Below are 26,341 nucleotides of genomic sequence, written 5' to 3' on the forward strand. Positions count from 1 at the left end.
GGTATTGTGCCCATTGGGGCGAAACTGAGAGAGGGACACTAGTTTGGCCATGTTCGACATGCAGCTCCAGATACTGTTGCCAGCATCGCCTACCATCTTGAGGTTAATGGCCAGCGGCCGCGGGGACATCCGGAGCAAAGATGGCAAGATGCAATTTACATGGATCTGAAGCCTGCACCCTTGCACCCAGACCATGCATTTGATTGAGTAAAGTGGCATTCAAAGATCTGAACAGCTGACCCTGCACTGGCAGGACAATGCTAGGAAGATGTCATAAGGATTTTAGTCATAATGAAGCTGTCTAACACAAACATTCCCTGTTGTGGAATTAATGAGGATTCATTATACACAGAGATAACTGTTTCATGTAGATACAGACTTTAGGTCCACTGATTAAAATCCTGAGGCTTTGACATTCTTTTTGTCACTGACATATATCACATCACATCTTTATCTAACTGTTGGTTGTCATTTCAACACAAACATGTATTTCATTACCTTCTCTAAGCAATTTCCTATATTGGAGTCCTACTTAAGTTAACCTTAAACTACTAGGTGTTTATTCACATTATTTCCAAAGGAAAATAACAAAAAATGACAATAAAAATATTACTTGTTAGTATGTTAATTTTGATGTTGCAAAATCCTACTTCAGTGCCTCAAAGTGCCACAACAGTAACAATGTCTGTGTAGCTATGGTAGCTGGGTGCATATGTACCCTGGCAGGTCCTACCATTGTCCAAAGGTACAGGACAGACCGCTCACCCTATAGGTGGACTGCCTTAGCAGAAGCAGACATATAGTAGAGCTCAGAATCCAGCTAAACTGGAAAGTTAATGGCCTGCTTGCCTAGCCAGCGGGGTGGCTGTACTTTAAAGGAGCAAAAAGCAAATGGGAAATTAAAAATGTAAAAGGGCCTCTGTACCCTGCATGTCTGTTGGATCGTTTTATGGTGGTGAGGATTAACCTTGCCTCATGCACCTACACCTGTAGGTCTTTGGCAAGGAGGATTGCCACAAACCATCTCAAGGAAGAGAAAAACAAGATCAAGTGTGATGTGTCAGGGCTCGGTGAAGCATGGCACAGCAGGGAGATGGAAAGATTATGTCACTGGAAAATACAAATAGTGCAAGAGTAGTAGGAGGCATTGGGTTCATCCTCTGCAAGGAATGGGCTTCAAGAGTCTCCTATACCAAGTTTGCCAGTGACAAGGATGTGGAAGAGTTCTACTGCATGTTAGAACCAACCCTAGCATTGAAATCCACTTACACCATCATAATGGGAGACTTCAGTGCCAAGGTCAGGAAGGGGCAGCAAGGTGAATGATAAGTGGGAGGATTCAAAATGGGAGAAAAAAAAATAAGAGAGGAGAACATTTAGTCACCATGGCATAGGTAAGTAAGCTTTACACTGGGAACTGCCTATTTCAGAAGGATCTAGAAAAGAGATGGACTGGGATCTCTCCAAATGCAAGAGATCCTATGAGAGTTTATATCCTGGTCAACAACTGATGAGGATCTGGAGTGACCACTGTCTTGTGCAGGTAAAGACTGTGCCTCATGAGAGAAGGTAGTAGAAAGAACTGCATTTGTGTAATGGGCTCAAACCCAGGACAGATAGGTAATGATACTGACACTCTTTTGGGTGAGCTACCATTCTTTAATGATGGCGGGCCCATGTGCAAAACAGTTAGATCTTAGAACAGGTAAAACAAGAGAGGTAAAAACCAACTCTGGGGAGTCAAACCTCGGCTGCTTGGTTGCGAGGCGAACGAGCATCTGCTAGACTGCAGCTTCCATAAAGCATGACAAAACAAAAGGAAAAACTAATCAAGCCTGATTAGTAGTGTGCCTGACTCGAAGCCTCCCCCTGGTGGCCAGAGGGGACCTCAGCCTGGTGCCAACCCTTACGATTTGAGGTTGAAGAATTATTGAATGAAGGTATTTGATGAGACAAAGCTGAGGGACTACACTGGAAAGGAAACCTGGGATCAGCTTCAGGGAATAGATTATCAATCTTTGGTCCAGAAGTTGAAGAAGTGCTTAAGGAAGGTGAAGGTTTCCAGTCCAAAGGAACCCAAGGGAAGAATCTAGAAGCACACTAAGAAGTTGCTGGAGAGGGAGAGGAACATGTTAAGAGATAGTAAAGGTCACATCAAGTATTGTGTTCTCTGCAAGATGATAAGACAACATCTGCAGGAAGACTTTGAAAGATACTGGAAAGAAAGACTCCCGAGGACTGTGTAAGAACAGCAAAGTCTCAAGAAATGCAAGAGGGACATGACACTTTATAACACTAAAAAACAAAGATGGCATCATGGTGACTGACAAAGGTTAAATGAAAGAGGTTTGTAAAACCATTTGCACAAACCATTTTAAGTCATCTGTGAGGGTCAAGCCTCTGATGTTGGACCATGTAAGGGAGAAAGTGCCATCCATTCTGGTCAGTCAAGTTGAGAGAGCCATGAAGATGATGAATAAAGGAAAAGCATCAGAAAAAGATAATATAACATCTGAGATGTTGCTGTCAGATGAAGAACAACTTTGGTAAATCCTTGCTCTGTGCATCAATTGCCATTATGTTGAAGGGAAAATTCCTTCATTAGAAAGAGTTGAATATTATCCTGCTGTACAAGAAGGGTCATTGAAAAGATCTAAGAACTAGCACCCTATATGCCTGCTCCCTCACATATATAAACTGTTCACAAAGGTAATTGTGAATCAATTATCACAACTGGATGAGCAGCAGTCTATAAAGCAGGCTGGTTTCAGGAATAACTACAGAATGACAGATCACATATTCACTCTTGACACAGCTGCTAGAGAGAGCAAGAGATTATAATATGCCTCTGTGGACAGCCTTCAACAGCATCGAGATAAAAGCAGTGCTAGAGTCCCTCAAGAAGCAAGGAGTCACAGTGCAGTACATGGACCTCCGCAGGCAGGCAAACTGTTTGCACTGCCAGCATGGCAATACTGCCATCACCAGTGTGAGACCCAGTCGAGAAGAGCGTAAAGCGTAACACCATCTCTCCGAAGCTTTTTCTAGCATGTCTTGAAGAGGTCATCAGAGACATTGACTGGGATGGAGGCATGTGGATCTACCTCAGGTTTGCAAATCACATTTATATTATGGAGTAATTTGCCTTTGTACCTGCTGTCTCTTTAATGGTCCATCAAATGGAAATAATGTTGAATGTTTGGCTAAGAATTCTGGTAGAGCAAGTGAAGTAACATCATGTTTATTTCAGTTTTAAGAAACCACCACTGTCATTCATTCATTCCCCCCCCCCCTCCAAGTTCAGTAGTATACTAGATAGTATGCAAGCTTAACAAAGACTAGGGAGAAACACGTTAATCATAAAATAATGAGGATTATATATTTGTTAATTTCAACAAAAAAGCATATTTATAAAGTATCATAAAGTAAGCATTTAGTATATATAGCTCAATATAATTGCAAAAGATTCATAAAAGTCATACCAGTGGAATTCATAAAAGGGCCAATTAAAATAGACTGAAATGTGTCATTACAGGGCAAAAATTGTCAGTGTCAAATACTTCAATAAAATTTCTATTACACAGCAGTTTGTCATGTCATTTTTATGATAGTACAGAGGATAATACAAAGTATCTGATGAAAGTCGTCTCTTTTGTTAAATTTTGCAAATAGCTTTACTTGGCACATTGTGTCATCATCAGCATTATCATATCAAAAAATAACTAGGTATGTATGTGAAATCAGTTATGATGTGCTATCATATAATTCACAAAAAATCTATCACTTCATATAGTTGTCAACTTGACAGACAAAGCTGACAATACAGACTATTATGACAACATACTCTTGTTGGAATAAGATGCAACTGATAATCAGATGCAATGATTTTTGTTGCTCTAGATCAAACATACTGAGGGACAATATCCTTCAGATAAACCATATATATATAGTCACATATTCATCTATAGAGTAACACACCAGCATGGAGTAAATTATCTTTGCTGCTGCTGTCTCTGTATTGGTTCATAAATATATGTGACATTTTGTCCAAGATTTCTGGTAGTACAAGTCAAGTCACAACAGATAATTCAGTTTTGTCACTTTGAGGAAACCACCACTGTAACTTGGTAGGAACATTTATTCATGGCTCTCGCATTCTTTAATGACAGGTTCATACAAGGAAGTCATGGGGCACATAATTTCAGAAAAAGCTTTTAGAGGAAGGAACAAGAGAGTCATTTCTCAAAGACTTCATCCAACTCAGTTTTTGTTGATTTAAGAAGATTTTCATACACATCATTAATATTTTCTTTAAATTTCTCTCTCCATTGTTGTAGGATACTTCTCTCCTCTCTATTTTCTTCAAAGTAATGCTCCAATGATTTATACACTCTTTCAAGAGGTTCTTTCATTTCCTCTTGAAGGTCTTTGTACTCCACTTTGTGTAGCCAGTTGTTGATTTTAGTGCTCAGTTTGTTTTGTATCTCTGACATGGCATGCTTTAGACTCTTGGTCCATTTCTGATACTCCTCCTCCAACCTCCGGTGCACTGCAATCTCTCTTGTGTTTCTAAAACTGTAAACAAAGTTCTCACTCAGAAGTGCTTCCCACAGGGCTATGATTCGGGTTTTGAAATCAGACAGCTTTATACCACCTTTCTGTCCAGCTTTGGAGATTATAGTTTGCTTCAGTTCCTCAATGTTTTCACTGTATGATGGGTTTAGTGGAGCCATGGGTGGGCTACCTTCCCAGAGCTGTGCAATGTACCTCACATCCTCCTCTACATCAAATTCAATGACATCACTGAAACACTCTGCATCACAGCCTTCCTCCTGGGCAGCTAGCTTTGTCATCTTGTCTAGTTTTTCTTTCAAACGCTGCCTACCTTCCATGTTTTTCTCCTTAGCTGTGACATCTGGAACATTCTGAAATATAAACATACAGCCAGGGTTCAGTCTGAGCATCTTAATTCTCAGGAAGACATGAACAGTAATCTGAAGGATGTCCTGCATTTCAGCAGGGCTTTCACCAAAAATGTTGATCAAAGTCATATTTCCAAGTACTGCTGCAAATGTTGCCAATTCATTGTCATGACATCTGCTTGATTTTCTGGTCAACTCAGGAGATTGAAGACCTTCAGTATCAACAACTACAATGTAGTCAAAATTCAGTTCTGACTTCATCTCTTCTGACACTTTGACAAGCTGCATAAAGGCTCCTCTGGTACACCTGCCTGCACTGACTGCAAACTGGAGTCCAAACATAGCATTCAGCATGGTGGATTTCCCAGAACTCTGGATCCCCAAGACTGACAACACAAAGACTCTTTGGTCTCCCAGGATCTTGATGAGTTCATCAAGAACTGCTGAAACCCAGACTACTGGAACATGAGCAGCATCACCATCCATCAGCTCCATCATGTGTCCAGACATCATGAGCTGTGCTGCAAGTTTGGGGAGAAATAATTTTGACTCTTTATCTTCTTTCTGGCCCATTTGGAAAGATACAGATGACTCATATATCTGCCCCATTTCTCTGAGGATGTGTTCCAGACCAAAATTTGTTGCCTTTACTTTTTCAGATATTATTTCAAGTTGTTCCTGTTCATGTTTTATCTGTTCTGATTCAACATGTTGCTTTTTCATTCTTAAATGTTTTGACCACTTTTCATCAAATTCTTGATAAAGAGCAGAGAGACCCTCTGTTGAGTACTTGTCAAGCAGGGTTTTAATCCAATTAAGAAAATAGCACTTTTCATTTGATAGTGGAAAATGTGAATTCATAGATTGAATGAACAGCTGCACAAGTGGTGTGACCCCATGTTCATGCTGTTGTACACGAATCTGATTCATTTCCTTCTGTATTTTACTAATTTGCTTCTCTGTATCACTACAGCAAAGTTTATATTTCTTTTTGTTCATTTGGCACCACATATGCCACAGTTCCCCTTGACAAGGCAGATACATCTCCTTAATGCTTGACATGTCCTTTCCATTCAGCAGCCATGTGATCTGAAGAGCAGCATCTTTCCCTTTTTGACACTCATGACTATTCTCATCTGTTATGATTCCACTGTTTTTACCCACATCCTCAATCCTGAAAGTGGAGACTGATTTTGATAAACATGTGTTAATGCTCTTTCTGAGCTCCTTAGATACAGTTCCCTGACCTCTGTCTTTAAGACCAATTTTGAATTTCAGGCTCTTTGTCCCAGTGACATTTGAACTATTCTCAGGCAGTAAACAAATGAGTGGCTTTGGCCCATTAAAAAGCCTTTGCAGTATTTCTTCATTTCTACTAATGTGCTGTTGATCACCTAGAAGTACAACATTCACAGAGGACATTTTAGTAAGAATCTCTAGTTGTTCCTTATTAGTTTCTGCATCACCATGGAGATTACAGAATGCTACACAGTCAGGGAAATAATCAGTGCTCTTCTCAGATGGGAGATACCAGGCAATCTCCACCACTCCATCCATCAGTAGACGGTTTCTGCTGCTACCTGGGCAGTGTCTGTGGAAGAATGTGTCATGTTTTTCATTGATCAGGATGTTCATCAGCTGAGACTTGGATGACAATACAGAGCCAAACCTAAAGAACGCCACCATTGGAGTTTTAGCATCATAAATTGGATTAGTAAAAGTGGTCTCTTTACCAGATATTTCGGTGGTCTTCCAGGTCTTCTTGATTTGTCTAAATGTCCACAGAGGAAACTCAATGTGTCTTGTGAAGGGATCAGGCACCAGCAAAGGCAGTGCGTACTGACACTGGGACAATTTAGTCACTAGGAGCTGCTTTAGGAAATGGTCTGAGCAGTGGAACACTGCAATCTGGACATCCATGGGGTGAAGAGGATGTTTATGTGTTGTTTCATCAATTGAAACTGGTCTTATGTGAAAAAAGTCTGCAAACGTGTCACTCTCCTCTCCAGTTGCTGTACCTGATTGGATGTGATTCATCTCACTCACTGTTTCTTTAACTGAAATGTATCTTGCTCTGTTATTCCCCATCATAAGTTTTTGTAAGAACCTCTGAACCAGTTCTTTCTCAGCAACAGGTTCTTGGCAGTATAATGACTGAGATGATATTTGAAGAATGTCTGCTGGCTTCAGTCTCTTATTGACTTTTAAATTAAGTCTTGTAAAGAGCTCATCTGTTTGCTTTTTGAGACCTTCTTCATAATGCTGCAGTCTGTCTGCACAAAGAGCTGTATGTTCTCCCTGTAAAATCAGAAAATGTTCACCTTAGACTGTAACATATAAATAACACATTCTTTAGCTATTTATTTAAGATTGAAAAGAATGGCCATATAGTCAAAGACACTGCTTTAGTCAGAATTTGCTACAAACCTATAGTCCTCATTAGACCTTTTCATATTTACAAATGAAAAGCTTTTCCTTTGTTTTTCTTGTCTCAAATTTTTTTTTGGGTTGTTTTAATTATTCAATTCAAATAATTCTTATTTGTGTCAAAACATTACACAAGATTAATTATTCTTCCTGTGGGTATTATCTGAATGGATTATCTGAATGGATCCATTGCAATTACAAACCATCTTGGACAGAACATCAGAGATCATCAGGACTCTCTAGTACCTATTTCATAAGAAAGCCCAATGAGATAAAAAAACCAAAACAAAACACCATTCTAAGTACAGTATAACAGTGTATATATATTTATTTATTTTCCCCCCTTCTCCACTTTACTAGCCTAAAGAAGTCTGGCATATTGGCCCAAAAATTTTCTCCTTTGTACACTTTGTATTTCTGGGTGTAGCGCTGCTATATTGTTGTTGTTTTACATCATAGACCTGAAGAAACAACATTGCACTCCAATATATGCTAAGTATATGGATGACAACCTTATATGTCAACTCTGGCATTTCAGACAGGACCTGCAGCATTGCCTCCATTTCTTAAAGGAAAAACATAGCAGACAGGGGTGTCCTTTCTTTTGGTCTGTTATGTCTCGCCTTTGAACCACCTGCTCAGGCTATGCAGCGAAGTAGCATCATCTCTTCCTACTTCCTTACTATTCAGATACTTCTCTGCTTAGATTTGCTTCTTTGTATATTTTCTATATTTTCCTTACTTTCAGAAGACATTTTAAAAAATACAGTGTCAGATTATTAAGAATACGGAAACCAAAACTAGTCACTGTTCCTTGTAATTTTCACATTATTAAGATTAGTGCTACAGATACAGCAACAGTTCAGTTCCTGTTGGATACCAAAAGAAACAGATCAGAAAATGGCTCATCAGGTTTCTGAACATATTTGCTGTCTAACTGAAAATGATAGTGTTGGGAATTATTTTTTTGGAGTTTGTTATCTGAGTTTACAAGCTGACATTCAAGTGCTACACGAGGAGATTCAGAGTGTGGGAGTGCTGCCAGGGGACCACTGAACAGAGGCTTAGTGGAGCAGCAAACAGTGGAGACCCACAGATCTGAGCAGAACACAGAATGCATGAATGGAGCTGCTATCATGAGTGCAGATGGCAGGAATGATCACTGGGACCAAGTTAGAGCTAAATTCAAATGACATGCTCTATAGATCTCTGTAGTCTTGTCTTATACCCCCACTAACAGCGTCCATTCATCTACTGCTAATGTTAAAGTTAAAGCAAACACTGCTGTTCACTACAGCACAATACAGGATCACTTCATCTGAAGAAAAAAAATACCCCTATATGCATCTTCAAATTTAAGCTCATTTTTGAATGATTTGTACTTCTATATAGCTCAATGATCATTCAGGATTCATACTGAATTAGACATTCATTCACATTCATGACATTCATTCAAATACAGGCTCCCCCCCACCCCCATCATTTAGGTTCTATTTGAGCTCATCTAATACAGAAGAAAATGTCCAAAAATCAAAAATGCCTTTTATTTTGGGGGTTTGTTATGTTTTTGGATGCTAGTAACCAGGGTCTTGTCAGATAAAGTGAACAATTTTTATCATCTACATGAAGGTAATCAGTCGCTACATGGCATTTTCCACTGCCCAAAAACCTCTAAAAATGCACAAGAAGTTGTCAGTCACTGTAAATCAAATGTGCAATGTTTTATTTTGCTAAAACTTCAAAACAATGTTTGACAATTTACTAAAACACAATGTAAGCTTCATTGCTAAAGGGCTAAACTATTAGCTTCCTTGCTATTAGCTTCCTTGCTCATAGGCTAAAAGGCTAATAGGCTAAAAGCTAAAACGTGAAAATACTGTAGTACAGTAAATGCTGTAATTCTGTAAATAAATATTATGCATTGTCTTATGAACAAATGTTCATTTAGTCTTATGAAACAATTTTTTTGTTTCTATCATAAAAGCACAAATTTTTCCTCTGATAGTCCATGCTAGAAGCCACTGAACTGACCCAGGAGCAGGACATTCCATGCTGAACATTGTAAGATGCAGGGAGAATAAGTTTTTTGTAGCAATTCCAGCTTTAGTTTTTAGCATGATGTGTATTTGAACTGGATATTTCCTATTATGTAGGTTGTCCAACATTTGTTGATATGCTTAATATTTTTTATTTATAGGGGTGACATTGGGCTCAACTGTTTTCTGTGAGTTGTAGCCAAGTGCAAATTCTTCTACTATTAAGAGCACATTTGGGGTTTCATTTTTTGTATTTTGTTATTGCCATCTTCTGTCATTATCTTGTTGGAGAATGACTGAGCCTCACCTAAAACAAGAAGCTTGCAAAGCTAGCTAAGCTGGATGTGATGAGTGGTGCAGACTCGGCAGCCGCTAGCCCTACTGATGTGGCTGTTAGCATCAATTATCACAAAACTGACCAAAGCCCTTCGGGCACTGAAAATTGTTACAGGTGACAAAATTGATTCTAAAATTGATTCTCTGTCTACCAGCCTTAAATCGGATTTAGCAACTGTGAGACAAGAGTTCAAAAGTTCAAACTCACAGTTACAACTCACTCTGGATGCACACAGTCACACCATACAAGAGCTGGAATGCTGCACTTCTTCTCAGAGCAATGTTGTCAATGCTATCAAGACTACATTGAACTCTCTTTAGAAGTGAAGACACCAAATTTATCATTCAAATTTTTTGCAACAAGGCGAGGGGAACAATAATTTTGATACATAAATTCGTGCCGATTACAGACTTTAAAACATTCTTCAAAGGTCTTCCTGTGCCACACAGATGCATGTAGACTCAGCCTCAAAGTTAGAAAAAGCCATTACAGTAAAGGAAATAGAAATAACAGTTCACAATGTGGCAAATCCCCTGGACCAGATGGGAACTTTATTTCATGGTGAGAAACCTATATTCTTCTCAGTTTAAAAATTATTTGGGCTTCAAGGCATTTTCATTATATGCCCAATTTTCTTCCATCCATAAGGTTTTTTTTTTACATTTATCCTTGATATGCTAGCACGTGCATTGTCTGTAGTCTGTGCTATGTGTGCAATACTATCGTATGAATGACCATTACATTTTAAAACCAATATAAATTTAAAAAATATATATTTTTATTTATTGTTAGTACTTGCCGTATTTTTCTGGAGATTCAGAGATTGTTCTGAAGACTCTTCAGCAGTACTTCTAGTGGTCTCATCTTGATCTTGTCATGTAAAAGAAATTAAAAAATGAGAAATGAATCTGGAGACTCAATGTAACCTCTTGTTTTTTGATACTTTAATTCTAATTGAACTGATTGTACTTCATTATGTAAATCAGTTTTGTTTACAAAACTAAGCACACATTAAAATCTTGTTTTCTGTTTGTTAAAAAAGAATGTTTTCATTATTCTGACATAGCCTAAGTCCAGAGATGATCAAAAGGAATTCCTTCTGAAATGATGACAAAGAAGCATGAATATGCATTTCCTAACCTAGGAATAATATCAACTGCTCCCTCTCCCACGAGTTAGGGTTATAAAAATCGATGTTCTAGACCAGAGATAGTTAAACTTGAGTTAAAGTTGGATCCCAAAAAATAAGTTGAAACCTCTCGTGAGAAGAATTAATTACGTAAAATATTGTGTTATTTTATGTTTTTCTTGTATGTAGTGTGTAGTCTGTCACAACCCATTTAATTTGCTTTCCACTATTACATCATTGTAGTCAATTTATCATTTTCTTGTTAGTAAAATTAGAATCCTGAATCCTGTTTGTTCAGGAGTGATTAGTGCTAATTAGCCAACGTTACATTTCTACAAAGCTAAAACTAGGATATGCGCTTGCATTGACACCTGCGAAGTAAAGGAACCACTCCATGTCAACTCAATACCCTCAGTGAAGCTCAGGATCACCGTTTGGTGTAGGGTTGCTGATGGGGCCGAGAAGTTTCAGGATTGGGTGTTATTTTCACAGACATTCCATTGTACACTCGATTTAACCTCATCATGGGTGGATTGACTATTTTTAGAACCCTTGGACTGGAATTATGGAAAATGTATTTTCCATTTATAATCTGTCTAGAAATGTCTGTAGAGATTTGCATTTACAAGTGATAATTCTCTCCAGATTAAAACTTCCTCCCCTTGCTTGATTATAAAACAATGGAAATATGAATCTCGTTCTCTTTTAGGCAACATTCCAATAACTAGCTGCTTTAGCTCATTCCCCTACCAGGTCTTCAAAGCAACTTTCTACGGCAGGTTTAATACTCCACAAGTACACAGGGCCCAAAACCTTACGGTAACTAGCTCCTTTAGATCTTTGGTCTTAGTCAATTTAGCACCATAGCTAAACAGTTCTGTGGCTTGTGCAAAATGTCTACCCCTCCAAATTCATTTGTTTCCTTTTGTTGTTTTGTTTGTCATTATTTATTTATTTATTTTTCCTATTTCTCCTCATTCCCCTTTCTTTTCTCTCTCAGTTGTCATTTCTTACAGATTTTTGACGCTGAGCCAAGTCTGCTGTCATAAGCCATAAAACATGTCTCACAATGTCAATACTTTCTTTTTTCCTGACTCAATAAACTTCACATTTATTCCTCTAGTTGGTCATCGTGTCAAATATATTCGAAGCAACGGTATTCGGTCACTGCACAAGATATGAACTAATTTAGAAATGAGACCGATATAACATAAATAAGCATTTGGTAGTTCACATTTACTAGTGGATTGTTTTTCTCAATATTTGAGAGTGGGGCACCCTTCAAGTAATTCATAAAATTATGCATTTTTGAAATAAGGGGGTTACAAATTAATTCCCATAATTCTAATTGTCAAACGAGTCTCTTCTTCATTCAAATGGCAACAATTGAATGTTTCTGTAATTCCAAAATGTGTCATCCTTAAGAATACAACTGTTTGCATCTCTGTAGAAATTTTTGATCGACACTGAGATAATAACATAACATTTTTTGTACAGAACAATTGTGTACAAGGAGCATAATAAATATGAAACAAACTTTTGAAAAGTTCTCGTAACAACATGCTCAAAGTTTACAAAATCTCTTTGAAGTTAGGATATTTACCTTGGTCAATTGATGAAAGAGAACAAACAGATGGTGACTTCATCTTTTCAGGCTTCTCCTCAATGGTAAGGTTGTTTGTTGCTATGTGTTTGCTTTCCTTCATTCAAATGAGAAAAATAATGGTGTTTTACAGGTGTATTCAGGAAGAGACAGCAAGTATAAGACCAGATTGTCAATGACTGCTGGATGGATGGATTGATATTTTCTTGTAGCAATTCTAGCTTTCGTTTTTAGTGTGATGTGTATTTGGAAAGGACATTGCCTATCATGTAGTTTGTCACACATTTGTTGATATGCTTAATATATTTATTTTTATTTAGTACTTGCCTGGTTTGTCTTTGGAGATTGTTCTGAAGACTCTTTAGCAGTACTTCCATTGGTCTCATCTTTATGTGGACTTGATTGTGAATCATGATCTATCGATATTAAAGAAACAGAATTTGAGACAGAAATCTGATCTCCATAATAGACACTGGGTTTGTCACGGAACGCTCGCGTCCTGCGAGTCACGTGTTTGGCCCGCCGCGTGCAGTGGGAGGATCTGTTTCGTTGCCACACCTGCACACACCTGTATTGTATTAGTCGCCTGTGTATTTAAACTCTTTGTGTGCTGTGTTGTCGGTTATCGTGGATGTAAGGTGTTAATGGTAGTGTTGAATGTTCTTTTGTAGGTGTTAATTGTTACCTTGTTTATCGTGTTTGTTCCGTGTTAACTGTGTGGTTTTTATTGTTTGTAAATCATGTGAGTGCCGTTGTCTTTATGTTTCAGTTACATCTTTGTACTTGTTGAGCGAGTCTATACGTACTGCTTCACGCCCTTCGGATCTCGGGCAAACGTTCCAGGGTTACTGAACGCTTAGTCTTGGTTTTGATACTTTCAATCTATTTCAACTGATTGTACTTCATTTTGTAAAGCACAGTTGTTTACAAATTAAAGCACAACTTAAAATATTGGTGTTTGTTAAATCAGACTGTTTTTGTTTATTATTCTGACATAGGGTAAGAAAAAATCCCATCAAAAGGCAGGTATGCTGAAATGATGACAAATCTAAAGAGTGTAGTGAAAGACAGCCCCCACTCTTGCGACTGCAATTACACCTAAGGTAATGTCAACACCCTTCACAGAAGGTCTCCTTATCAAGATACTTTGAAATAGCATTCTCTTCCCTACTAAGTAGCTGGACCTTCACCCCTGGGACAGTTCATAACATTCACCCTTAGAGGCCTCCTTTACAAACACCAGAATTCTTTTGGCTCTACAATAAAGGGAACTCCATTCCCTGATTAGGTATTCAAAGCCACTATGTACGGCAGGTTTAATACTCCGCAAGGACACATGGCCCAAAACCTTCCGGTAACTAGCTCCTTTAGCTCTTTGGCTAGGTGAGTCTTAGCCAAGTTAGCACCATAGCTAAACAGTTCTGTGGCTTGTGCAAAATGTCTACCCCTCCAAATTCATTTGTTTTCTTTTGTTGTTTTGTTTGTCATTTTTAATTTATTTATTTTTCCTATTTCTCATCATTCCGCTTTCTTTTCTATCTCAGTTGTCATTTGTTACGGATTTTTGACGCTGACCCAAGTCTGCTGTCATAAGCCATAAAACATGTCTCACAATGTCAATACTTTCTTTTTTCCTGACTCAATAAACTTCACATTTATTCCTCTAGTTGGTCATCGTGTCAAATATATTCGAAGCAACGGTATTCGGTCACTGCACAAGATATGAACTAATTTAGAAATGAGACCGATATAACATAAATAAGCATTTGGTAGTTCACATTTACTAGTGGATTGTTTTTCTCAATATTTGAGAGTGGGGCACCCTTCAAGTAATTCATAAAATTATGCATTTTTGAAATAAGGGGGTTACAAATTAATTCCCATAATTCTATTTGTCAAACGAGTCTCTTCTTCATTCAAATGGCAACAATTGAATGTTTCTGTAATTCCAAAATGTGTCATCCTTAAGAATACAACTGTTTGCATCTCTGTAGAAATTTTTGATTGACACTGAGATAATAACATAACATTTTTTGTACAGAACAATTGTGTACAAGGAGCATAATAAATATGAAACAAACTTTTGAAAAGTTCTCGTAACAACATGCTCAAAGTTTACAAAATCTCTTTGAAGTTAGGATATTTACCTTGGTCAATTGATGAAAGAGAACAAACAGATGGTGACTTCATCTTTTCAGGCTTCTCCTCAATGGTAAGGTTGTTTGTTGCTATGTGTTTGCTTTCCTTCATTCAAATGAGAAAAATAATGGTGTTTTACAGGTGTATTCAGGAAGAGACAGCAAGTATAAGACCAGATTGTCAATGACTGCTGGATGGATGGATTGATATTTTCTTGTAGCAATTCTAGCTTTCGTTTTTAGTGTGATGTGTATTTGGAAAGGACATTGCCTATCATGTAGTTTGTCACACATTTGTTGATATGCTTAATATATTTCTTTTTATTTAGTACTTGCCTGGATTGTCTTTGGAGATTGTTCTGAAGACTCTTTAGCAGTACTTCCATTGGTCTCATCTTTATGTGGACTTGATTGTGAATCATGATCTATCGATATTAAAGAAACAGAATTTGAGACATAAATCTGATCTCCATAATAGACACTGGGTTTGTCACGGAACGCTCGCCTCCTGCGAGTCACGTGGTTGGCCCGCCGTGTGCAGTGGGAGGATCTGTTTCGTAGCCACACCTGCACACACCTGTATTGTATTAGTCGTCTGTGTATTTAAACTCTTTGTGTGCTGTGTTGTCGGTTATCGTGGATGTAAGGTGTTAATGGTAGTGTTGAATGTTCTTTTGTAGGTGTTAATTGTTACCTTGTTTATCGTGTTTGTTCCGTGTTAACTGTGTGGTTTTTATTGTTTGTAAATCATGTGAGTGCCGTTGTCTTTATGTTTCAGTTACATGTTTGTACTTGTTGAGCGAGTCTATACGTACTGCTTCACGCCCTTCGGATCTCGGGCAAACGTTCCAGGGTTACTGAACGCTTAGTCTTGGTTTTGATACTTTCAATCTATTTCAACTGATTGTGCTTCATTTTGTAAAGCACAGTTGTTTACAAATTAAAGCACAACTTAAAATATTGGTGTTTGTTAAATCAGACTGTTTTTGTTTATTATTCTGACATAGGGTAAGAAAAAATCCCATCAAAAGGCATGTATGCTGAAATGATGACAAATGTAAAGAGTGTAGTGAAAGACACAGCCCCCACTCTTGCGACTGCAATTACACCTAAGGTAATGTCAACATCCTTCACAGAAGGTCTCCTTATCAAGATACTTTGGAATAGCATTCTCTTCCCGACTAAGTAACAGGACCTTCACCCCTGTGACAATTCATGACATCCACTCTTAGAGGCCTCCTTTACAAACACCAGAACTCTTTTGGCTCTACAATTAAGGGCACTCCATTCCCTGATTAGGTCTTCAAAGCCAAAATGTACGGCAGGTTTAATACTCCGCAAGGACACATGGCCAAAACCTTCCGGTAACTAGCTCCTTTAGCTCTTTGGCTAGGTGAGTCTTAGCCAAGTTAGCACCATAGCTAAACAGTTCTGTGGCTTGTGCAAAATGTCTACCCCTCCAAATTCATTTGTTTCCTTTTGTTGTTTTGTTTGTCATTTTTTATTTATTTATTTTTCCTATTTCTCATCATTCCCCTTTCTTTTCTCTCTCAGTTGTCATTTGTTACGGATTTTTGACGCTGAGCCAAGTCTGCTGTCATAAGCCATAAAACATGTCTCACAATGTCAATACTTTCTTTTTTCCTGACTCAATAAACTTCACATTTATTCCTCTAGTTGGTCATCGTGTCAAATATATTCGAAGCAACGGTACTCGGTCACTGCACAAGATATGAACTAATTTAGAAATGAGACCGATATAACATAAATAAGCATTGGGTAGTTCACATTTACTAGTGGATTGTTTTTCTCAATATTTGAGAGTGGTGCACCCTTCAAGTAATTCATAAAATTATGCATTTTTGCTATAAGGGGGTTACAAATTAATTCCCATAATTCTATTTGTCAAACGAGTCTCTTCTTCATTCAAATGGCAACAATTGAATGTTTCTGTAATTCCAAAATGTGTCATCCTTAAGAATACAACTGTTTGCATCTCTGTAGAAATTTTTGATTGACACTGAGATAATAACATAACATTTTTTGTACAGAACAATTGTGTACAAGGAGCATAATAAATATGAAACAAACTTTTGAAAAGTTCTCGTAACAACATGCTCAAAGTTTACAAAATCTCTTTGAAGTTAGGATATTTACCTTGGTCAATTGATGAAAGAGAACAAACAGATGGTGACTTCATCTTTTCAGGCTTCTCCTCAATGGTAAGGTTGTTTCTTGCTATGTGTTTGCTTTCCTTCATTCAAATGAGAAAAATAATGGTGTTTTACAGGTGTATTCAGGAAGAGACAGCAAGTATAAGACCAGATTGTCAATGACTGCTGGATGGATGGATTGATATTTTCTTGTAGCAATTCTAGCTTTCATTTTTAGTGTGATGTGTATTTGGAAAGGACATTGCCTATCATGAAGTTTGTCACACATTTGTTGATATGCTTAATATATTTCTTTTTATTTAGTACTTGCCTGGATTGTCTTTGGAGATTGTTCTGAAGACTCTTTAGCAGTACTTCCATTGGTCTCATCTTTATGTGGACTTGATTGTGAATCATGATCTATCGATATTAAAGAAACAGAATTTGAGATATAAATCTGATCTCCATAATAGACACTGGGTTTGTCACGGAACGCTCGCCTCCTGCGAGTCACGTGTTTGGCCCGTCGCGTGCAGTGGGAGGATCTGTTTCGTTGCCACACCTGCACACACCTGTATTGTATTAGTCGCCTGTGTATTTAAACTCTTTGTGTGCTGTGTTGTCGGTTATCGTGGATGTAAGGTGTTAATGGTTTTGTTGAATGTTCTTTTGTAGGTGTTAATTGTTACCTTGTTTATCGTGTTTGTTCCGTGTTATCTGTGTTGTTTTTATTGTTTGTAAATCATGTGAGTGCCGTTGTCTTTATGTTTCAGTTACATGTTTGTACTCGTTGAGCGAGTCTATACGTCCTGCTTCACGCCTTTCGGATCTCGGGCAAACGTTCCAGGGTTACTGAACGCTTAGTCTTGGTTTTGATACTTTCAATCTATTTCAACTGATTGTACTTCATTTTGTAAAGCACAGTTGTTTACAAATTAAAGCACAACTTAAAACATTGGTGTTTGTTAAATCAGACTGTTTTTGTTTATTATTCTGACATAGGGTAAGAAAAAATCCCATCAAAAGGCAGGTATGCTGAAATGATGACAAATCTAAAGAGTGTAGTGAAAGACAGCCCCCACTCTTGCGACTGCAATTACACCTAAGGTAATGTCAACACCCTTCACAGAAGGTCTCCTTATCAAGATACTTTGAAATAGCATTCTCTTCCCTACTAAGTAACTGGACCTTCACCCCTGGGACAGTTCATAACATTCACCCTTAGAGGCCTCCTTTACAAACACCAGACTTCTTTTGGCTCTACAATAAAGGGAACTCCATTCCCTGATTAGGTCTTCAAAGCCACTATGTACGGCAGGTTTAATACTCCGCAAGGACACATGACCCAAAACCTTCCGGTAACTAGCTCCTTTAGCTCTTTGGCTAGGTGAGTCTTAGCCAAGTTAGCACCATAGCTAAACAGTTCTGTGGCTTGTGCAAAATGTCTACCCCTCCAAATTCATTTGTTTCCTTTTGTTGTTTTGTTTGTCATTTTTTATTTATTTATTTTTCCTATTTCTCATTATTCCGCTTTCTTTTCTCTCTCAGTTGTCATTTGTTACGGATTTTTGACGCTGAGCCAAGTCTGCTGTCATAAGCCATAAAACATGTCTCACAATGTCAATACTTTCTTTTTTCCTGACTCAATAAACTTCACATTTATTCCTCTAGTTGGTCATCGTGTCAAATATATTCGAAGCAACGGTATTCGGTCACTGCACAAGATATGAACTAATTTAGAAATGAGACCGATATAACATAAATAAGCATTTGGTAGTTCACATTTACTAGTGGATTGTTTTTCTCAATATTTGAGAGTGGTGCACCCTTCAAGTAATTCATAAAATTATGCATTTTTGCTATAAGGGGGTTACAAATTAATTCCCATAATTCTATTTGTCAAACGAGTCTCTTCTTCATTCAAATGGCAACAATTGAATGTTTCTGTAATTCCAAAATGTGTCATCCTTAAGAATACAACTGTTTGCATCTCTGTAGAAATTTTTGATTGACACTGAGATAATAACATAACATTTTTTGTACAGAACAATTGTGTACAAGGAGCATAATAAATATGAAACAAACTTTTGAAAAGTTCTCGTAACAACATGCTCAAAGTTTACAAAATCTCTTTGAAGTTAGGATATTTACCTTGGTCAATTGATGAAAGAGAACAAACAGATGGTGACTTCATCTTTTCAGGCTTCTCCTCAATGGTAAGGTTGTTTCTTGCTATGTGTTTGCTTTCCTTCATTCAAATGAGAAAAATAATGGTGTTTTACAGGTGTATTCAGGAAGAGACAGCAAGTATAAGACCAGATTGTCAATGACTGCTGGATGGATGGATTGATATTTTCTTGTAGCAATTCTAGCTTTCGTTTTTAGTGTGATGTGTATTTGGAAAGGACATTGCCTATCATGTAGTTTGTCACACATTTGTTGATATGCTTAATATATTTCTTTTTATTTAGTACTTGCCTGGTTTGTCTTTGGAGATTGTTCTGAAGACTCTTTAGCAGTACTTCCATTGGTCTCATCTTTATGTGGACTTGATTGTGAATCATGATCTATCGATATTAAAGAAACAGAATTTGAGACATAAATCTGATCTCCATAATAGACACTGGGTTTGTCACGGAACGCTCGCCTCCTGCGAGTCACGTGGTTGGCCCGCCGTGTGCAGTGGGAGGATCTGTTTCGTAGCCACACCTGCACACACCTGTATTGTATTAGTCGTCTGTGTATTTAAACTCTTTGTGTGCTGTGTTGTCGGTTATCGTGGATGTAAGGTGTTAATGGTAGTGTTGAATGTTCTTTTGTAGGTGTTAATTGTTACCTTGTTTATCGTGTTTGTTCCGTGTTAACTGTGTGGTTTTTATTGTTTGTAAATCATGTGAGTGCCGTTGTCTTTATGTTTCAGTTACATGTTTGTACTTGTTGAGCGAGTCTATACGTACTGCTTCACGCCCTTCGGATCTCGGGCAAACGTTCCACGGTTACTGAACGCTTAGTCTTGGTTTTGATACTTTCAATCTATTTCAACTGATTGTGCTTCATTTTGTAAAGCACAGTTGTTTACAAATTAAAGCACAACTTAAAATATTGGTGTTTGTTAAATCAGACTGTTTTTGTTTATTATTCTGACATAGGGTAAGAAAAAATCCCATCAAAAGGCATGTATGCTGAAATGATGACAAATGTAAAGAGTGTAGTGAAAGACACAGCCCCCACTCTTGCGACTGCAATTACACCTAAGGTAATGTCAACATCCTTCACAGAAGGTCTCCTTATCAAGATACTTTGGAATAGCATTCTCTTCCCTACTAAGTAACAGGACCTTCACCCCTGTGACAATTCATGACATCCACTCTTAGAGGCCTCCTTTACAAACACCAGAACTCTTTTGGCTCTACAATTAAGGGCACTCCATTCCCTGATTAGGTCTTCAAAGCCACTATGTACGGCAGGTTTAATACTCCGCAAGGACACATGGACAAAACCTTCCGGTAACTAGCTCCTTTAGCTCTTTGGCTAGGTGAGTCTTAGCCAAGTTAGCACCATAGCTAAACAGTTCTGTGGCTTGTGCAAAATGTCTACCCCTCCAAATTCATTTGTTTCCTTTTGTTGTTTTGTTTGTCATTTTTTATTTATTTATTTTTCCTATTTCTCATCATTCCCCTTTCTTTTCTCTCTCAGTTGTCATTTGTTACGGATTTTTGACGCTGAGCCAAGTCTGCTGTCATAAGCCATAAAACATGTCTCACAATGTCAATACTTTCTTTTTTCCTGACTCAATAAACTTCACATTTATTCCTCTAGTTGGTCATCGTGTCAAATATATTCGAAGCAACGGTACTCGGTCACTGCACAAGATATGAACTAATTTAGAAATGAGACCGATATAACATAAATAAGCATTGGGTAGTTCACATTTACTAGTGGATTGTTTTTCTCAATATTTGAGAGTGGTGCACCCTTCAAGTAATTCATAAAATTATGCATTTTTGCAATAAGGGGGTTACAAATTAATTCCCATAATTCTATTTGTCAAACGAGTCTCTTCTTCATTCAAATGGCAACAATTGAATGTTTCTGTAATTCCAAAATGTGTCATCGTTAAGAATACAACTGTTTGCATCTCTGTAGAAATTTTTGATTGACACTGAGATAATAACATAACATTTTTTGTACAGAACAATTGTGTACAAGGAGCATAATAAATATGAAACAAACTTTTGAAAAGTTCTCGTAACAACATGCTCAAAGTTTACAAAATCTCTTTGAAGTTAGGATATTTACCTTGGTCAATTGATGAAAGAGAACAAACAGTTGGTGACTTCATCTTTTCAGGCTTCTCCTCAATGGTAAGGTTGTTTCTTGCTATGTGTTTGCTTTCCTTCATTCAAATGAGAAAAATAATGGTGTTTTACAGGTGTATTCAGGAAGAGACAGCAAGTATAAGACCAGATTGTCAATGACTGCTGGATGGATGGATTGATATTTTCTTGTAGCAATTCTAGCTTTCATTTTTAGTGTGATGTGTATTTGGAAAGGACATTGCCTATCATGAAGTTTGTCACACATTTGTTGATATGCTTAATATATTTCTTTTTATTTAGTACTTGCCTGGATTGTCTTTGGAGATTGTTCTGAAGACTCTTTAGCAGTACTTCCATTGGTCTCATCTTTATGTGGACTTGATTGTGAATCATGATCTATCGATATTAAAGAAACAGAATTTGAGATATAAATCTGATCTCCATAATAGACACTGGGTTTGTCACGGAACGCTCGCCTCCTGCGAGTCACGTGTTTGGCCCGCCGCGTGCAGTGGGAGGATCTGTTTCGTTGCCACACCTGCACACACCTGTATTGTATTAGTCGCCTGTGTATTTAAACTCTTTGTGTGCTGTGTTGTCGGTTATCGTGGATGTAAGGTGTTAATGGTATTGTTGAATGTTCTTTTGTAGGTGTTAATTGTTACCTTGTTTATCGTGTTTGTTCCGTGTTATCTGTGTTGTTTTTATTGTTTGTAAATCATGTGAGTGCCGTTGTCTTTATGTTTCAGTTACATGTTTGTACTCGTTGAGCGAGTATATACGTCCTGCTTCACGCCTTTCGGATCTCGGGCAAACGTTACAGGGTTACTGAACGCTTAGTCTTGGTTTTGATACTTTCAATCTATTTCAACTGATTGTGCTTCATTTTGTAAAGCACAGTTGTTTACAAATTAAAGCACAACTTAAAATATTGTTCTTTGTTAAATCAGACTGTTTTTGTTTATTATTCTGACATAGGGTAAAAACAAAACCCATCAAAAGGCATGTATGCTGAAATGATGACAAATCTAAAGAGTGTATTGAAAGACATAGCCCCCACTCTTGCGACTGCAATTACCCCTAAGGTAATGTCAACACCCTTCACAGAAAGTCTCCTTATCAAGATACTTTGGAATAGCATTCTCTTCCCTACTAAGTAACCGGACCTTCACCCCTGGGACAATTCATGACATCCACTCTTAGAGGCCTCCTTTACAAACACCAGAACTCTTTTGGCTCTACAATAAAGGGCACTCCATTCCCTGATTAGGTCTTCAAAGCCACTATGTACGGCAGGTTTAATACTCCGCAAGGACACATGGCCCAAAACCTTCCGGTAACTAGCTCCTTTAGCTCTTTGGCTAGGTGAGTCTTAGCCAAGTTAGCACCATAGCTAAACAGTTCTGTGGCTTGTGCAAAATGTCTACCCTTCCAAATTCATTTGTTCCCTTTTGTTGTTTTGTTTGTCATTATTTATATATATATATATATTTTCCTATTTCTCCTCATTCCCCTTTCTTTTCTCTCTCAGTTGTCATTTGTTACGGATTTTTTACGCTGAGCCAAGTCTGCTGTCATAAGCCATAAAACATGTCTCACAATGTCAATACTTTCTTTTTTCCTGACTCAATAAACTTCACATTTATTCCTCTAGTTGGTCATCGTGTCAAATATATTCGAAGCAACGGTACTCGGTCACTGCACAAGATATGAACTAATTTAGAAATGAGACCGATATAACATAAATAAGCATTGGGTAGTTCACATTTACTAGTGGATTGTTTTTCTCAATATTTGAGAGTGGTGCACCCTTCAAGTAATTCATAAAATTATGCATTTTTGCAATAAGGGGGTTACAAATTAATTCCCATAATTCTATTTGTCAAACGAGTCTCTTCTTCATTCAAATGGCAACAATTGAATGTTTCTGTAATTCCAAAATGTGTCATCGTTAAGAATACAACTGTTTGCATCTCTGTAGAAATTTTTGATTGACACTGAGATAATAACATAACATTTTTTGTACAGAACAATTGTGTACAAGGAGCATAATAAATATGAAACAAACTTTTGAAAAGTTCTCGTAACAACATGCTCAAAGTTTACAAAATCTCTTTGAAGTTAGGATATTTACCTTGGTCAATTGATGAAAGAGAACAAACAGATGGTGACTTCATCTTTTCAGGCTTCTCCTCAATGGTAAGGTTGTTTCTTGCTATGTGTTTGCTTTCCTTCATTCAAATGAGAAAAATAATGGTGTTTTACAGGTGTATTCAGGAAGAGACAGCAAGTATAAGACCAGATTGTCAATGACTGCTGGATGGATGGATTGATATTTTCTTGTAGCAATTCTAGCTTTCATTTTTAGTGTGATGTGTATTTGGAAAGGACATTGCCTATCATGAAGTTTGTCACACATTTGTTGATATGCTTAATATATTTCTTTTTATTTAGTACTTGCCTGGATTGTCTTTGGAGATTGTTCTGAAGACTCTTTAGCAGTACTTCCATTGGTCTCATCTTTATGTGGACTTGATTGTGAATCATGATCTATCGATATTAAAGAAATAGAATTTGAGATATAAATCTGATCTCCATAATAGACACTGGGTTTGTCACGGAACGCTCGCCTCCTGCGAGTCATGTGGTTGGCCAACCGCGTGCAGTGGGAGGAACTGTTTCGTAGCCACACCTGCACACACCTGTATTGTATTAGTCGCCTGTGTATTTAAACTCTTTGTGTGCTGTGTTGTTGGTTATCATGGATGTAAGGTGTTAATGGTATTGTTGAATGTTCTTTTGTAGGTGTTAATTGTTACCTTGTTTATCGTGTTTGTTCCGTGTTATCTGTGTTGTTTTTATTGTTTGTAAATCATGTGAGTGCCGTTGTCTTTATGTTTCAGTTACATGTTTGTACTCGTTGAGCGAGTCTATACGTCCTGCTTCACGCCTTTCGGATCTCGGGCAAACGTTACAGGGTTACTGAACGCTTAGTCTTGGTTTTGATACTTTAAATCTATTTCAACTGATTGTGCTTCATTTTGTAAAGCACAGTTGTTTACAAATTAAAGCACAACTTAAAATATTGGTCTTTGTTAAATCAGACTGTTTTTGTTTATTATTCTGACATAGGGTAAGAACAAATCCCATCAAAAGGCATGTATGCTGAAATGATGACAAATCTAAAGAGTGTAGTGAAAGACACAGCCCCCACTCTTGCGACTGCAATTACCCCTAAGGTAATGTCAACACCCTTCACAGAAGGTCTCCTTATCAAGATACTTTGGAATAGCATTCTCTTCCCTACTAAGTAACCGGACTTTCACCCCTGGGACAATTCATGACATCCACTCTTAGAGGCCTCCTTTACAAACACCAGAACTCTTTTGGCTCTACAATAACGGGCACTCCATTCCCTAATTAGGTCTTCAAAGCCACTATGTACGGCAGGTTTAATACTCCGCAAGGACACATGGCCCAAAACCTTCCGGTAACTAGCTCCTTTAGCTCTTTGGCTAGGTGAGTCTTAGCCAAGTTAGCACCATAGCTAAACAGTTCTGTGGCTTGTGCAAAATGTCTACCCTTCCAAATTCATTTGTTCCCTTTTGTTGTTTTGTTTGTCATTATTTATATATATATATATATATATATTCCTATTTCTCCTCATTCCCCTTTCTTTTCTCTCTCAGTTGTCATTTGTTACGGATTTTTTACGCTGAGCCAAGTCTGCTGTCATAAGCCATAAAACATGTCTCACAATGTCAATACTTTCTTTTTTCCTGACTCAATAAACTTCACATTTATTCCTCTAGTTGGTCATCGTGTCAAATATATTCGAAGCAACGGTACTCGGTCACTGCACAAGATATGAACTAATTTAGAAATGAGACCGATATAACATAAATAAGCATTGGGTAGTTCACATTTACTAGTGGATTGTTTTTCTCAATATTTGAGAGTGGTGCACCCTTCAAGTAATTCATAAAATTATGCATTTTTGCAATAAGGGGGTTACAAATTAATTCCCATAATTCTGTTTGTCAAACGAGTCTCTTCTTCATTCAAATGGCAACAATTGAATGTTTCTGTAATTCCAAAATGTGTCATCGTTAAGAATACAACTGTTTGCATCTCTGTAGAAATTTTTGATTGACACTGAGATAATAACATAACATTTTTTGTACAGAACAATTGTGTACAAGGAGCATAATAAATATGAAACAAACTTTTGAAAAGTTCTCGTAACAACATGCTCAAAGTTTACAAAATCTCTTTGAAGTTAGGATATTTACCTTGGTCAATTGATGAAAGAGAACAAACAGATGGTGACTTCATCTTTTCAGGCTTCTCCTCAATGGTAAGGTTGTTTCTTGCTATGTGTTTGCTTTCCTTCATTCAAATGAGAAAAATAATGGTGTTTTACAGGTGTATTCAGGAAGAGACAGCAAGTATAAGACCAGATTGTCAATGACTGCTGGATGGATGGATTGATATTTTCTTGTCGCAATTCTAGCTTTCATTTTTAGTGTGATGTGTATTTGGAAAGGACATTGCCTATCATGAAGTTTGTCACACATTTGTTGATATGCTTAATATATTTCTTTTTATTTAGTACTTGCCTGGATTGTCTTTGGAGATTGTTCTGAAGACTCTTTAGCAGTACTTCCATTGGTCTCATCTTTATGTGGACTTGATTGTGAATCATGATCTATCGATATTAAAGAAACAGAATTTGAGATATAAATCTGATCTCCATAATAGACACTGGGTTTGTCACGGAACGCTCGCCTCCTGCGAGTCATGTGTTTGGCCAACCGCGTGCAGTGGGAGGAACTGTTTCGTAGCCACACCTGCACACACCTGTATTGTATTAGTCGCCTGTGTATTTAAACTCTTTGTGCGCTGTGTTGTTGGTTATCATGGATGTAAGGTGTTAATGGTATTGTTGAATGTTCTTTTGTAGGTGTTAATTGTTACCTTGTTTATCGTGTTTGTTCCGTGTTATCTGTGTTGTTTTTATTGTTTGTAAATCATGTGAGTGCCGTTGTCTTTATGTTTCAGTTACATGTTTGTACTCGTTGAGCGAGTCTATACGTCCTGCTTCACGCCTTTCGGATCTCGGGCAAACGTTACAGGGTTACTGAACGCTTAGTCTTGGTTTTGATACTTTAAATCTATTTCAACTGATTGTGCTTCATTTTGTAAAGCACAGTTGTTTACAAATTAAAGCACAACTTAAAATATTGGTCTTTGTTAAATCAGACTGTTTTTGTTTAT

The 26,341-nt window shown here is 37.5% G+C and overlaps 1 protein-coding gene across 1 annotated transcript; it reads right to left on the bottom strand.

Annotated features, from left to right (window-relative positions):
• Positions 1-3,304: 3,304 nt before the first annotated feature.
• Positions 3,305-7,153, bottom strand: LOC113587474 (interferon-induced very large GTPase 1-like). The gene has a single exon (XM_035525051.2). It carries the CDS (start codon positions 7,011-7,013, stop codon positions 4,236-4,238), a length of 2,778 nt encoding a protein of 925 aa, XP_035380944.2. The 5' UTR covers positions 7,014-7,153; the 3' UTR covers positions 3,305-4,235.
• Between the last annotated feature and the right edge of the window lie 19,188 nt (positions 7,154-26,341).

Source organism: Electrophorus electricus, chromosome 6 (genome assembly GCF_041902795.1).
Source record: "Electrophorus electricus isolate QZ-2024a chromosome 6, ASM4190279v1, whole genome shotgun sequence".
NCBI classification, from domain to species: Eukaryota; Metazoa; Chordata; class Actinopteri; order Gymnotiformes; family Gymnotidae; genus Electrophorus; species Electrophorus electricus.